The 15,159-nt window shown below is 35.8% G+C and overlaps 1 protein-coding gene across 3 annotated transcripts in view; it reads left to right on the plus strand.

Annotated features, from left to right (window-relative positions):
• The window catches only part of LRRK2 (leucine rich repeat kinase 2), a 69,121-nt gene that overhangs the window by 7,846 nt on the left and 46,116 nt on the right, over positions 1-15,159 (plus strand). The window contains exons 4-11 of one of the 3 annotated variants that reach the window (XM_032996283.2): positions 1,263-1,351; positions 3,294-3,428; positions 5,106-5,240; positions 7,909-8,040; positions 10,897-11,016; positions 12,189-12,313; positions 12,869-12,948; positions 13,629-13,735. In XM_032996283.2, coding sequence (XP_032852174.2) covers positions 1,263-1,351; positions 3,294-3,428; positions 5,106-5,240; positions 7,909-8,040; positions 10,897-11,016; positions 12,189-12,313; positions 12,869-12,948; positions 13,629-13,735 — 923 coding nt within the window. Of the gene's footprint in view, positions 1-1,262; positions 1,352-3,293; positions 3,429-5,105; positions 5,241-7,908; positions 8,041-10,896; positions 11,017-12,188; positions 12,314-12,868; positions 12,949-13,605; positions 13,736-14,359; positions 14,461-15,159 lie in introns of those variants that run through there. The other 2 variants (XM_032996284.2, XM_032996285.2) reach the window with 2 other exon arrangements.

Raw genomic sequence — 15,159 nt, forward strand, 5'->3', positions numbered from 1 at the left:
GCTACAACAGAGGAAGATGAAACTAGCAACATCATACTATGAAGGGAAAAGAAATAAACCAGTGATACATTCATTCTAGTTTATAAAGTTAGACTTTGGTAACACAAACAATATAATTGCTAGAGCTGGGGAATTAAATTTGTATGAAAAGTGCTGCTCTTCGTTTTTCAAGACAGGCCAAGAATATCTGTTAAGGTATGGCAAACTACTGCACAATCCATTTTTATTAGATATTAAATATACAAAGACTCACATTTGAATATTATTAAGATTGCAAAGCTCTCCAAAATCATGAAAACGAAAAAATGAAGTTTTCTTGCATTTTGGGTTTTTTTGTTTTTTTTTTTTTTTTTGTGTGTGTGTGAGCCTATCCATTCTTATTTAGTTTTCATTTATACGATCTGGGGGGTTTTCTCCCTTTTGAGATATGCTTCATTCAGTGCAGAATCAATGCTTATTTGTTTTCTGTCATCAGCATCATTCAGTGTTCAGCCCACTGCCTTATTTACTGTACATTAGTGATACCTTCCTTATGTGAAAACTAGCCTATTTATTTTCTTCTCATCTTTTCTTAGTGCTCATCAGTATTGTATAGAGCTTTTAAAATTTTATTTACTGAGGTGTTATGGGTTTGTGGTCACTGTTTTACAGATGATAATTTGAGCAAAATATGTTCAAATTATCAATTGATTTTTGAGAACCTGGTTTGATACATGCCCTGGGGTTTTCAGAATACTTATCATTGTTTGGCTCTCTGTTTAAATATTCAACTCTGGTTGACTCTAATGCAGCATTTGAGAGCTTAATATCCTTGGTTCTCAAGTTGGGCCACTCAGAAAGTGAGAGCTATACAATTGGCAGTCTACGAAATGTTTCTTTTTCATGATTCATCCAGCATCACTTAAGTGCTGAATGGTGAAAATTTAGATAGGGTAGAGTTCTTCAAGATGCTCTTCAAGTTCTTTAGCTGTGAAACTGCTGCTTCTCTTCCAGCAAACCCTTGATCGTTCACTATAAGTTAGCTTGCAACAAACAGAACAGTGCCATATTGTCCACGGTCTGCTGCACTCCACAACCCTGCTTTCTGTAGAGTTGCTCCAACCCAAATGAAGTTTATCCCCTGTGGAATTAATATATATAATTAATTAATTTTAAAATAAAGTACAATTGATATAAAGTAAATGTTTGATAAAATTTTGTATATGTTGATATTTCTTTAGCCGTAAGTCTTTTTACCTTTTTTTTTTTTTTTTAATTTTTAGGCAGATTCTTAAAATGCTTACAGTCCACAAAGGAAATGTAAATCTCTCAGTAATAGGACTGAAAGCATTAAATCTACTCCTCATGTCAGGTACTGTGTACTTTACTTTCCTACTTTGTCTAAGTGTTTAAAACACAGAACTGTGATATAGTGTGTGACTGTACATGTTGGGCCTTACTTTTCTCTGGTTTACTCCATAAAGTCACTTGTCATTTGTACTTGTATACAAAACAATAAGAGTACTGTTTTGCACCTTTTTTACCCAGGTAGAAAGGATTCTCCAAATTATGGGGCTGTGACTAACATGGCCGGTTAATTTTGCCAATTTATTATTAGTATAGACACAAATACTTGCTGCTAAGTAGTTAAGTAGAATAAGTAAGAGCTTATTTCTTCTTACCGAAGTATAAATTTGGTGACATACTGACTTGCTTCTTTTAGTACTGGTAAGTACTTTTGAAAACAGTAAATCATCTGACATTTCTGTTATTCTGCTCTGCAGAGACCTAATCTTACCAGGTATTGATGACTTTTCACATGATGCTGAGGTACTTGATCTTCTGTTGAAATTAAAAAGAGACCCTAAGGGAGAGATTCTGCTAGTTTTATCCGAGCTAACATACGATATTAGCACAAATTATTAATAGAATAGGAATGTTTCCATCGATTTTAACAGGTTTTGGAATCAGCCTTGTTTACAAACTAAGGATTAGACTTGACTTTAAGTAGTTAAAGCTAAAGTCCAAGCTTCTGCTGTAGGCAGTAGAGTGAGACAGGCACTTTAAGAGGATGGTTCATGCTATTCATTTGTCTATTTTATAAGACCAGTTACATCTTGAACCTGTTTTCCTCTCCCTCTTGAACCAGTTTTCCTCTCCCTTTTGATTGTAGAGAGGTCTGGAGGACTAGCTTAGACTGGATGCCTAACTTTTTATCTGCTGAAGTTGGGTAATACAGGTCTCGTTATAAGGCATTACACTGTGTGATTAGTAATAACAATAGCAAAATCTGGCTATTAGTGGGTAACTGTAACCAGCAGCTTCTTTCTTTTAGTTGTGGGGTATCATAAAGGGTCCTAAACTGTTGACTATACATTTAGTAACAGCTTATTCCTGACTCTTCTCAGCAGTTCACTAACCAAAATTAAACTCTCATTTCAGCTATCTTACTTCAGAAAAATATTTGAAATTATACCTTGTCAGAAAAATCTCATGCTATTCTTTGTTTCTATATGTCTGTAAACTTGAATTGCACTATAGCTGGAGCTGACAAGCCAGTGTGAATGCCATATAGAAAGATCTTCTCTTAAATAAAATTAAAAAAAAAATCTGCAGCTGAAACACTGGAATGGGCATTAAGAATTCTATTCTTATTGCTGTAAGCTTGAAAAATTGTCATGAATATGAATCTTTTTTGCCTACACATGCTACAGAGAGAGTAATATTTTTTTTCAGCATTTTTTAACGTCATAGGAGCAACAGTGAGATTGGCTTTTTAGTTCAGTTTCAGGCTGAACAAATGGCTGAGAGTGAGAGTAGGGTTTCCTGATACAGATGGTCTGTTTTCATGATTCACTGTAGCTGACAGGTGCATTTCAAATCCCCTCTTGTTTTCCTCAGGCAATGTAGTCCTGCCCTCTTTCTTCCACCTACCTTACTTCTAAGTGAGACTTTTCAGCTTGCTGTGACTGCAAAAAGGGAGTTTTTGATGGGTTAATTTTCTACCAGTTTAGTGAGTTGAACTGGCTCATTGAGGGATCAGACAATTACCAAAGCAGTGCAAGGTGGGAGCAAGAGTGGATAGAGGAAACTGTCTTGTTGACAGTAATGTTTTAGAACATTTCAGTTTTATTTTTAAATATTACCTTCAGAGAGATCATCCTTATGTGTTATACAAAACCCTGGGTTTGAACTATCAGAGTAAATTCTAAAGACAATGTTAAAGAATTTTGGATTTTAATGGTTAAGTACATTGCTTCAGTAAAAATGTTAAGAACTGATCAGTGCAACGTGTAATCTCTTCTGCTATTCAGATGTGATTGCTTTCCTGCTCTTGGAGGAAGAGGTGGATGTGTTTTCTTTGGTATTTAATGCCATGCACACCTTCCCTAAAAATGAAGATGTACAGCAACATGGATGTAAAGCATTACACAAACTTTTTGAGAAAGGTATTTATGTCTTGCAGTTTATTAGGTTAGAAAATGTATAAGTTGGGAGGGGACTGCAGGTGTTCATTTAACTGCAGTGAATGAATTCTTGCATTCCAAATTTTGTTTTCTGTATTGGCTGTTCTTTGAATGCATTATCACAAAACAGGTTTTCCAAACAATATCATATTTTTCTAAATTTGAGCAAAGAATATGAAATTTTCAAAAAATCAACTTTTCTCTTCATTTCTGACTTTAGAGTTGACTGAAAAGATTGTATTCAATGTTAGTAACACTGAAACAGAGTAGTGACATTTGATTTTAATTCTCAAAACCCAGAATTGTTTATTTAAAGATTGGCAAATTTTAGTAACGTAGGAACAATTCTAAAATAAAGCAAAATGTTTGCACTTAAGAAAAATATGTGATTCTGCTTTTGATCCTTACAATGCTGAGAGGTGAGTATGTATCTGTATGATATTCCTGTGTTTCTTCTGAGAAACGAAGTCACCATTTATTAAATTTCTGCAAAAATTTCAGGAACTGCATGGGTAATGGCTAGAAGTCCCACTGTTGTAGCAACTTTGCTTTGCATTTAGTTTCTTGCTTCAAAATAAATGTTGAGAAATACTAGCATTCCTGCCATGTCCACTGTACTCCTTTGCTTCAAAGACAGTCTCCAATTCTTCAGATTTTTTTCTTTCTAGCACCATTTTATACTGCTTTTTCTATGTCTTCCTCCCACACATGAGTGCCTGGAATTATCTTCTGTGTTCCTTCCCCTCTCCCACTCTCCCTAAATACTTTTGTCTTGCTGTGTTTTCTCTTCAGTCTCCGCAAAAGTCTGAGCTTCTTAGATTTTCTGTGCATGCTTTTTATAAGTGCCTGATTTTTACAGATCTACAGACTGCTCCAGGTACAGACCTGCATACCTTCTTCTTGATGTCAGTGCTAATGTAACAAATTCATAGGCTGCCCCTAGCTATTTTTTCCTGCCTTTGAGCCATCTTGTCTTCAGTTATTGTAATGTGAATGTTTGCCTAGCCTTAGCTTGAACCAGATTCAGAAATTTATTCTGCTTTTAAAATTGAAAATGTGTAATTATTTCTCAACCTGGATCAGTTTCCTTCTCTGGTTCATTGCATGGCCATGCAGGTATATCAGCACAAATGGCAAGGGGCAGGGATGGAAAAACCTTAAGCCATTATTACAGTGAAGGTAAGATATTATTAAAGCAAGGCTGTAGTCTTCATGGAAAGAACTCCATTATCAAAAAAAAAGTTGAGAAATGAAATAAAATCATGGAGTATGCAAAATGGCATTCTATCAAATTGTTTTCACTGTATGCTTAGCCTTTCCTTCACTTATATACTGTCTTGATGAGGAATATCTTAAGTTCATTATGTAAAAAAGACTGAAAGACTTTTTTCAAATACTGGTTCACAGGGAGGCATTTAAAAGTCAGAACTCAGTTACATAAAGTGTAGGCTAGGAAAAGATCTTTATAAAGTAGCTCAGTTTATAGTAAAAGGAGTCATAACTGTGGAGGATGATGTGTGTGGAGAGTACCTTATTTCTGTGAAACATAGAAAATAAATATAAGGAAACTTGATAAAAACAATTATCTTTTCTCATGTTGTACCAGGATATGAATTATTTCCTCCAAATATAATGTATCTCTCTTGCTTTTCAATTTAGTTCCAGAAGAACAGCTGACTGAATTTGTTGAAAGCAAAGATCATATGATCATACTGAAAGTATTTAAAGAGTTTCCAGATAAAGAAGAGGTGATTCTTCCTGCACTTTATTCATTACATTCCTTAGCTGGTCCATGTAAGTACATTACTGAAAGTTATTTTCAATTCCTCATCTCCTGGAGTGTGCCTCAGCTCACCTCAGTTTGTGGTAATCTTTCAGTAATTGTAAAAAAACAGTGAGAACTGACTGGAAGTTGCCAGACAAATCACTTCTCTGATTTCTTTTGGAAATACTGATGTAATTTTTCATGGGAAATTTTCATATTCAGCCATTCTGATAAAGCTGAAATATCTCATAAAGAACAGAAAGAGACTTTCTTCTGCTTGGAATAAGTGGTAACGAAGATGCTCATCATGGATGAAGAGATCAAAGTTCAAGACCCTGCCCTGTCTTTTTTTAGTGCTTGAAAAATAAGATATATTATTGACTAAATAAATCTGCAGTGAGTTTGGGTAGCAAGTAAAGAACACTCTTGGCAGAGGCTGTTCCACAGGGGAAAAATAACCCACACAAATCCAATGGCCAGGGCTGAGAAAAGGTATCTGGGCTCAGACACCCCCCTCTGATCATTCATCAGTGGCTGCAATGAGAAGCATTGGTAGCACTGCACACGTTAGAGTCTTACAGTGTCCTCAGGTGTTGTGTGATAAGACTGGAAGAAAATGTCTTCATTGTGTCTTGCCTTCTGATAACTGCAGCCCCTGTTGTGGGCAAAATCAGGTCCTGAGAAATGTGCTTGATGATTGGTGTCAGTTTATTGACAGCAATTTGATCTTGTTGACACAGAGACAGTTCTTGTCAGCTTCCTGCTGATGGTCACAATTTTGGCAAGCACAGAGCAGGGTCCTGCTCTCCATGTCTTCCATGAGGTACATAATGTACTCTTGCAGATGTGATTCCTCACAAAGCATTGCTCATACATCCTCTTTGGCTCTATAAGTGTGCTGGCTCTATGTATGTCACAAAAAAAGAACTAGACTGGAATGTCCCACATTTCATCAGACTCCAAGCTATGTAGTTTCTCTTTCTCAAATTTCTTGCTGTTCCAGTTTGTGTTTAAAAAGTTAAGTATTCCTTGAGCCAGAAATAATTTTATTTTACCCTAGCCCAGAAGTTACTGCCATTTTCTAAGGAAGAAGATGCCAGATCTTAAGTGCTTTTTTAAAATAGTAAATACTTGTACAAAGCAAAACAAGAGAAGGGTGTGACAATGACCTGCTCTAAAGCAGGTATTTATTTTGGGGTTAACACTCATTTCTGACAAAAAAGATTTAAAATAGTCAGAGAAGCAGAAATAGCTTGCACATGAATGTGCAATGCTAGGCTACTTTTGCCAGCATTTATAGTCTTGGTCTGTGACACCCCACAATATATGCAAGAAAATGTATTCCTTCAAGACCAACATGTAGGAAATCATTCACTGTAAGTATCCACTCTAGTTTACCCAGTAGTAAAATTAAAGCATTCTGAAAGGTACCTTTCTTCACTATCAAATAGAATGCTTCAGAAATGCTTCCCACTCAGAGCTTGCTTTTTCAATTTACAGAGTATCATTTAATATTCTGAGATATATTATTTTGAAGATTTCCTGCTGCTTTAAAAAGTCTAATTATCTTTAATAATACGTCTGTGAATATTCCTATTACATCGTATACAGGAAAGCCAAGCTGTTGAAAGAATGATTAAGAAAGTTTATAGACCTTAGCAGAGTAATGCTGACTTCCTTGGAGTCAGTGACAGGACTTCCTTTCATTCACTAGGGCCACAATTTTGTCAAGGATTTTTTGGTTCATAATCTGTCTCTTACCTTGTACGGACATGCTACAAGGATGCTTTCATACACTGTGTTTTAAGTACCATGATGCTGGTTTGCCTTAAATTACTACATGTGGGATCACTCTGTCCTCAGTAGGAAATGATGCATTCTCTCTTTTTACTGGCTCATGTGAATGTCCTGTTGGTTTCTCTATCTGGCCTGTGTAATAAGCAGTAAATTAGGTGAGGGTGACCAAGCACTGGCACAGGTTTCTCAGAGGGGCTGTGGAATCTCCAACCTTGGAGATACTCAGAAGCTGTCTGGCCATGGTCCTGTGAAATACAGAATTTGCAATGAATTTTAAAATACTGCAGATGCATTAGATGAATATTTCTGTACCCTCAGCGCACAATAGGAGTATGATAGAACTAATCTAAATGAAAAGAATAACTTGCTAAATTGTCCCCTAAAAAAAAAAAAAAAGAAGGAAAACTTAGAAAAATATGATTAAATCAAATAAATGACATCTATTAGAAAAAAACATGTCTAAATTTTTTCTCAATTGTATGCCCTTGGGAATATTACTGAAATACTGTACAATGTTTACCTGATCTCACTCATGTTATAAGCACCAATTATAAGATTGAGTTAATATTTATAAAACAATTTGTTCAGCTTTAAGAAAAATGTTACATAAGAATAGTTTGTGAGGAGGTTTCTGTTACATGGCCTGAGACAGAACGGACCGAATCCAGAAATATGAACTCTGAGCTTAATGAATTATTTCCAGGTGTTGGTGGTCATTAATGTCTTCTATGGCTATACCAAGAAGAAAAAATGCCACCTTTCTCTCAAGTTGTAATGCAAAAACTGAAACATAGGCCCAGTTTTTTAAATAAATATATTTAAATAAAGTCTAAATTAGAATGCAGTAAACATGACGTTTTTTTCTTAAGAAGAAATCTTTGTTTCTGTTTCTTTCTTTAGCCAGCAATGTTGAAGTGCTCATGTCTGGAAACGTTCGCTGCTACAATGTTATAGTGGAAATGATGAAAAGTTTCCCCAATAGTGAAACAGTTCAGGAAGTGAGTTGCTGTTTGTTGCATAAGCTCACATTGGGTAAGTCCACAAAGTTGTTTATGGTTGACTTAATCTGACTGAAAGAGTTGGAGTTAACTGACAGCAAGTGTTACAAGCATCAAGAGAACTACTATTCCAGATAATCTTCAGGGTGGTATATAGTTGCATGTCTCTAATGCTATAAACATACTGAGGTAACACTGGCTACTCATACCTATGCTTTTGTGTTAAACATTAGTAACATTGACAGAAGCCGCCATAAAAGACTAGAGCAGGGGAAAAGGTTGAGACATAAGTGTGGGAGAAGCATAGGGTGAGAATGGGAGATCAATAGATTACATTCTATATAAAGTTACTGTAGAAAGGAAGAACATTCCTTTCAGATTTTTTTTTTGAAGTGACATTGCTGAATGGTGAGAAAAAAATTGTGCTACTGAATTACCTGTGAGGTATTCTCCAAGACTGTGTTTTTCCTCCTTGGAATGCATTTACCTTCAGAGACCTATGTTTCATTCCTGCCCATCCATGGGGCCTGTCTTGGGGCCCCCTATGCTGCAGCAGTGAAAGAACCACTGGTTCCTGGACTTCCCTTAGTGTGGGGAAAAGTACTTTGGTTGTCTGGGCTTACATGGGCTAGTGTCACATCAAGAGAAATTATGGCAATGTCAAAAAGGGAGTTGTTAGGCCTCTCAGGAGCTCTGTGCTCTCTCTTGCAACTATAAATAGCTGATCTGAGCAGTTGCCAAGGACCACATAATAGGAAGTTCAAATGAAAATAAATATATTTTTCCCCCTGCTGCATACAGAAAGATGGTGAGTTGCTGCCAGACTCCATGGCCGGTTCTTCATCAGGGACTCAGGCAAAGTCTTTCTCATGAGTTAGATTTCCAAATTCTTGCAGGTGGTGGCCTGAAGCTACTGCAGATGTTAGTACCAGTTCATGACTCTCCTTAAACAAGTCAGTCCCATCCTTTCACCATCTGTTTTCGCTTCTTCATGCAGATATTGTAGAAAATACGGCTCAAACTTGAGTGCAACCCAGAACAACTTCCAGTTCGCCTTCAGAAAGCAAAATAAAAATTTCAAGTGGCCATGTGGTGGCCACTGAGGTGCTATTTACATTTTTTTGGGAAGAGGTGTTACCCTTGAATGGTTTCCTGTGCAAAGCTAAGTGAAGATAGGTAAGGAAACCAAGCACTTGCGGGGACACAGCAACTCTGTTGCCGTGCCTTGATCTTGCCCTAAGTGCAACTAGCCTGGTTTCAGTCACGTGTTTGTCATGTGTGTATGCTGACCAGTAGTGGCAGTAAAGCAACCACAAGATCCATTTCTTCTTTCAACATAACAGTTGCCCTTTATCTTAATAAGGAGCCACTTCAGGAGGGTTATGGGAAGAGGTGTCCACAGCATCACGCAGTTAGGGAAACAGATGTGAAATTGCTGGGTGCTCCTGGAAATAGTCTGGAAGATTTCCATATAGCCAGTGTGGTTTACCAGATTATTCTGATGGACACTGTCTTCCTAAATCCATGTTAATTGTCAGTGAAATGGTAAAGTCAGCATCTACTAGCTTCCAAAATCACTGTCATGTATTCTTACTAATCTGGTAATGACTACCCTAGATTTGACTGTCACCAGAATTTTAACTGACTGATACCTGTTTGGCCCGCCACAAGTCCAACATAATTCCTCATCACATAGCCTAAGATTACTAATTTTGCAAGGTAATGTATTTACATGAACATACTATTTCTATTAAAATATGGCAGAAACAGCAATGCTGGTACAACGTGACCACACTACTGCAGGATAAGAAGAGAAATACTGCTTCCCGTTGCACCTGTAGTAGATGTTAAGGCCGGGATTTTAGAGTGATGAATCTGTAAAGGACATACCTTAAAGTCTGTTCTTAAACATTCTGTTAATTTGGTCTAATTTAACTGAATCGTAAAACATTGGGAGAGGTACTTATCTTCTGGTGAAAAAACTAGACACTGAAGGTAGTCAACACCTACAGGACTCAGGGACAGAACTGAGAGAAAGAAATGAGGTTAGCTTTTCTTCTGTATGTAATTATATTTTTGATGCTCAAATATGGAAGACTTCTTAGTTTCGTACATCATCTGAAGGATTTGAGAAACATTGATATAGATTATAATCTGGCCTTTCACATTGCTAGTGTGATTCTCATTTTTACTAATCAAGACCAAAATTGAATATCAAAATAGAAACCATAACTATCAAACTGTATTTTACAGAGTTTTGCTGTATTATTTTATGCATGATACTTGTTTTTACAATAAACAGGGAAGTTATTTTCATTTGCTTGCTTGTTGCAGAATTCCTTATTTTCAACCTCCAATATAAAATATTGTACAGCCTATAATAAAAGTTATGCTTTAGATATGTTTAGCATTAAAAGGTAGTTCTTTCTACTATTCCAGAATGTACGTATTCTGTATTTATAATACTGACCTTGATCTATTTAATGAGGAGGGCAAAAGCAGGGAGACAACCAGGGTTAAACCACTTGCTTGATAGGATAAATCAAATCATTGCAGGAATTCAAGACCAGAAAGAACTGCATTTGCTTCCTGGCAGGAAGTCTGCAAGTGATACAGTGACTGTATTTTTCTTATTCTGATGACAATGTGCAGTTAATTTTGCATTAAGCTTTAGTCTTTTGTAAAAAAAAGCGCGAAGAACCTAGACCCCAACTTTTTTTATCCTTGATGTCTTCTTTCCACAAATAAAATGCTGTTGTGTCAAGCTCTGTAATAAGAAATTCAACGTTTGCTACACAGTTTATGCATTGTGTGCTGAGAAATTTATGCTAAATATATGTAGAGCTCTAGATACGTGTTTATATTCATTTAATATCATATGTATTTTCAGGAAATTTTTTCAATATCCTTGTATTACACAAGGTTCCAGAAGTCATTGTGAAGGCTGTTAAAACTTATCCTGAAAATGCAAAGTTACAAGCTGCAGCTCTCAGTTGTTTAGCTCTTCTAAGTGAGTAAATCTCTCCCTAAGTATATAAATAAATTACTTAATTTATCTGTCCGTTTGTTAATTTTTTTATACTGGTAATTTCCTGTAATCATTTAAAACTCAATTTCTTTAACATGAAAGCCTCAGGCAGGGTAGCTTTGACAGAGCTAGATTTCCTATATGTTTGCAGTTTGTTTTACTGTGACATGGCTGTGTTCAAATCATATGCCCAACATCTTCACACTGTTCAGAGCTGATAAATTATGTTGACAGATCTTAACAAAGCAACCTGTTTGTTCATAGGCAAATACTGGGTAATCCCTACTTAACATAAAATCTCTAGAGATAACACCACCAATTTGGTACTGTGTTTGCCAGGTATGACAGTACTCATTATTGGGGCAGTTGATAGCAACACCAAATCAGTGCTTGTGCTGGAGTTCTGAAATCAATTAAAAGATTTAAACTTTTTCTTGAGTACGCTCCAGGTATTATTTTGAAACGGAAGTTAGCTAGATAGCGGCAAAGAGCTAAGAATCTGTTCCTCTTTGTCTTTGAGTAATTGTTCCATACAAAAGTAAGTAGAAATTCCGTTTAAAAGTCCCCAAGATAGCAAAGATTAGAAATCAGTACACACTCCAGTAAGCCTCAGATATTATGGTCAGTGTTGATACCTATTTTTTTTCCTTAAATGTTGAAAAATCACCGGTGTAAAATGTTTTCTTTTAAATTCTATTGCACTTTCTTGGACCAGGTATTTCTTTCTAAGCAACTGCAGTTTGCATTTTGTTTTTAAATGGCATGGCTTCAGAGTGTGGATGGCTCTGTGATAAGTGGTTACATGCAAATGAATCACAGTTACGTTTTATGGCTGTGGTATTCTTATGTAAATACACAACAACAGAAAATACGTACAGGTCTTCTCAGAGCCTGAGTATTGACTGATCTGTAACTATGTACCTAATTTACTACACTATAATTAAGTTTTTTAGCCCCTTTATAACCTTAAAGGCGTTTTTAAAATCTCTCATAAAATTTATGTCAAAAGACTTCTCCCTTCCCTGAAGAGGCTAATCCTCCCACTGATTTTCACACATAAACAATGTCAGCACCTCCATGACTAGAGGAAGGTTAAGACATAAGTGTTTTGTTTTTACAATAAGAATTTTATTGTAAATATTTTGTATTTCAAGCCGAGACAATATTCTTAAACCGAGACTTAGAAGAAAGAAAAGAAGAGGAGGAGGAAGAAAAATTATGCTGGTTGGAAGCATGTTACAGAGCATTGGAACTGCACCGAAAAAACACAGATGTGCTGGTGAGAATTTCTAGATGATGGGGGTATGGAAAGACTGCATTATGCATTAAATAAAATGTTCAGTGACATAATTTTTTCCCATATACCCTCAGGCAAACAAGGCCTTAAGGACTGCATTAGATTTAGAATAAATCTTACTTTTCTTGACTTTTTTATCTTTGTTCACCTCAACTGGTGTCAGTTACTCCTTTGCATCAAATGTAGGTAGTTAAGATGAGACATTACCTAAAGCTTCAGCCGTTCAAAAGTTGTTGTTTACGTAGCTCCTCTGTATTCAGCAGCAAAACACAGGGCCATCAACAGAAGAGTTAATAATGGTGTAAAATGGGTATCAAAATGCAAATCAAGTAATGAGAATGTGGCCACATGTTTGTAACTCAGGCTTATCCCATCTATAAAGAATGTGACAGTCCACATCTTGTATATCTACATAAAGCACCTTGTACCTTTGTCATGGACTGAAAAATAGTCAAACTATTTGGATTTTTTCATATATTTTTGATACTCTGAAAGCATAATTTCTTAATCATTTTGTCTCCTTTTGATTTTGTCTAGGGGGCTGCATGCTGGGCTTTGAAAAATCTGTTTCTGTATCAACGCAGCCTTCATGAGAAGATTGGAGATGGAGATAATCAGTCAGTGTTAATATCTTGAACTGTATTTTTAAAAATTAAAAAAATGAAAGCCTACTATTGGGTCATTTGGGGTCTCATGTTTCAATTGTTCTTATTTTTCTTACTTGTTTTCTAATATACAATGAAATGCATGGTGATCAACAACACTTGGGAAGCTTTCTTTCTTGAAAAGTGTACTAACCTTGACTCAGGCAAAATTGCTAGTGTTTTAACAAAGTCTCAGAACACAGTCTAATAGAGCTAATTTTTACAGTTCACAAGGAATTTCTTCAGTTGCAACAAGGATAGGGAGGATTAAAGAAAGGGCATAGTAGACAAGGTACTGCTTCATCAGGGAGAATCTAGGCATGGATAAGACACAGACTTTCATTTTACTTTATTTCTTGGAGTTGCTTAAAGCTTTAATGTTTCAAATTTTAGCAAGCCTGTTTTGTACCCCTTTCTGGACGACAAGTCACTTGGAATGCATTGTTCTAAGTGAATTCAGTGAGATTCAGAGTAGGCTAATATGCAATTTGCAAAGGGCTTTCTGTCAGCAGTTGTTCTGGAAACATAAGTCAAGTACAATCATCTGAAAATTTTATTATGTCACTTAATACCTTCTAGAAAACTGAACTACAGATATGAAATAACTGCTGTAATATGGTCAATGTGCAGTGATTTGTTTCTCTTTGTGAAAGGTTCCCAATAGACAGAGCAGTGATGCTCTCCATGCTGATGCACTCCTCTTCAAAAGAAGTGTTTCAGGCAGCTGCTAGTACCTTGGCAATTTTGTCACAACAAAATGGTAAGGGAATTTAATTATCTTTAGTTTCTAATTCAGCAGAAAGTTATTGCTGTAATATTGAAGACTATTTAGTGTGCTGTTGTATGAATACAATATTCTCTGTAATTAGAGCATTACACAGTTGTGTTTAGTAGGAAGTTTATGCCTTGCTTTGAAAAAGCTATTGTTGGCTAATATCAAAGAGAGTATGTGAAGGTAAAGAGCTCTTTGCCAGTTTATGTGTTGCAATTGCTATTTTTTGGAGCAGGAGATGTGAAAAGAGTGTGTTCTCTTTGTATACTTGTTTACATATTTATCACATGTTTGAATTTCATCAAGAGCAGCATTTGATTAAAATCATGTGATTAAGGATTACAGCCCAACAAATACAATTTTCTTGCTTAACACAGGGGATTTGAGCAGCCCTGTTGACCTCAGTGAATCAAATCATGTGTAGAAAGTTAAACATGAGCGTAACAGTTTTCAAGATTGCTTTAGTCCTGATTGTGACCCTAACATGGTTTCCTAACTTTTTTCAATTTACAGACCCCCTCAAAATTTTTCAGTGGACATGTGGACCCCTGGGTAGAGTATTTAAGCCTACTCACAGTTGGCCTGCTTTTATTAGATACCTTTCCCAGAACCCTTTGAAATGGTTATGGACCTCAAGTGGTTTGTAGACTGCACATTGAAAACCACTGGCTAGATAGGAAGAAAGAGACTAGCAATTAATTACCATTCTCTAGGTGAGAAAGCATTGTTTTATCACTAGGTTACTAAGCTATCTAAGTACATAAAACCTAACAATGAAAAGGTTTTGTAGTTAGTTATTTATGAGATAAATATGTATCTGTAGCGAGAAATAGCTACATAAATGTATGCATACTGTTATCATATATTATAACAGGTACTTTCATCATGTGTTACTGACAAGCGGGCCTCGGATTCCCTTTGGAAATCTCAGGGAAATTTTTATTTTGTCTTTTTGTATTCTTTTTTTCACCCTAAGTGAATGTGCTTACACCAGAAATGACAGACATAAAGAAGCCTAGTAAAACCCTCTAGCACAATGCAATATTGCTTGAATTAACCATTTGAAATAAATGTGCTAAACTGGGAATGACAAGAATCGGTGGTAGTTACCGTGATAATGTACAATATTTTTGTAATGTTCTAAGCAGTATTGGTAACAGCTATAGGTACAACATGTGCCTGGATATTTGAATTTTTTAAAAATGAGTCAGCAAAGTAAATTGAGTGAATAAGTATAATTTTTGAAGCCTTATTTTGGAAGTTAGAAGGTTTTTTGAAAGTTTTAAATTCTAGATTTCCTACATGATCACAAAGTGCAATTAAGAGGAAAAATTGTTTAAGAATAAACATTTTTGAAAATAAAAGTAAAGCTGTACATTCTTCTTCCCTTAAGTTAACTTTATATAAGTTAA

This window comes from Tyto alba, unplaced genomic scaffold (assembly GCF_018691265.1).
Source record: "Tyto alba isolate M040663 unplaced genomic scaffold, T.alba_DEE_v4.0 Super-Scaffold_2, whole genome shotgun sequence".
Taxonomy (NCBI): Eukaryota; Metazoa; Chordata; class Aves; order Strigiformes; family Tytonidae; genus Tyto; species Tyto alba.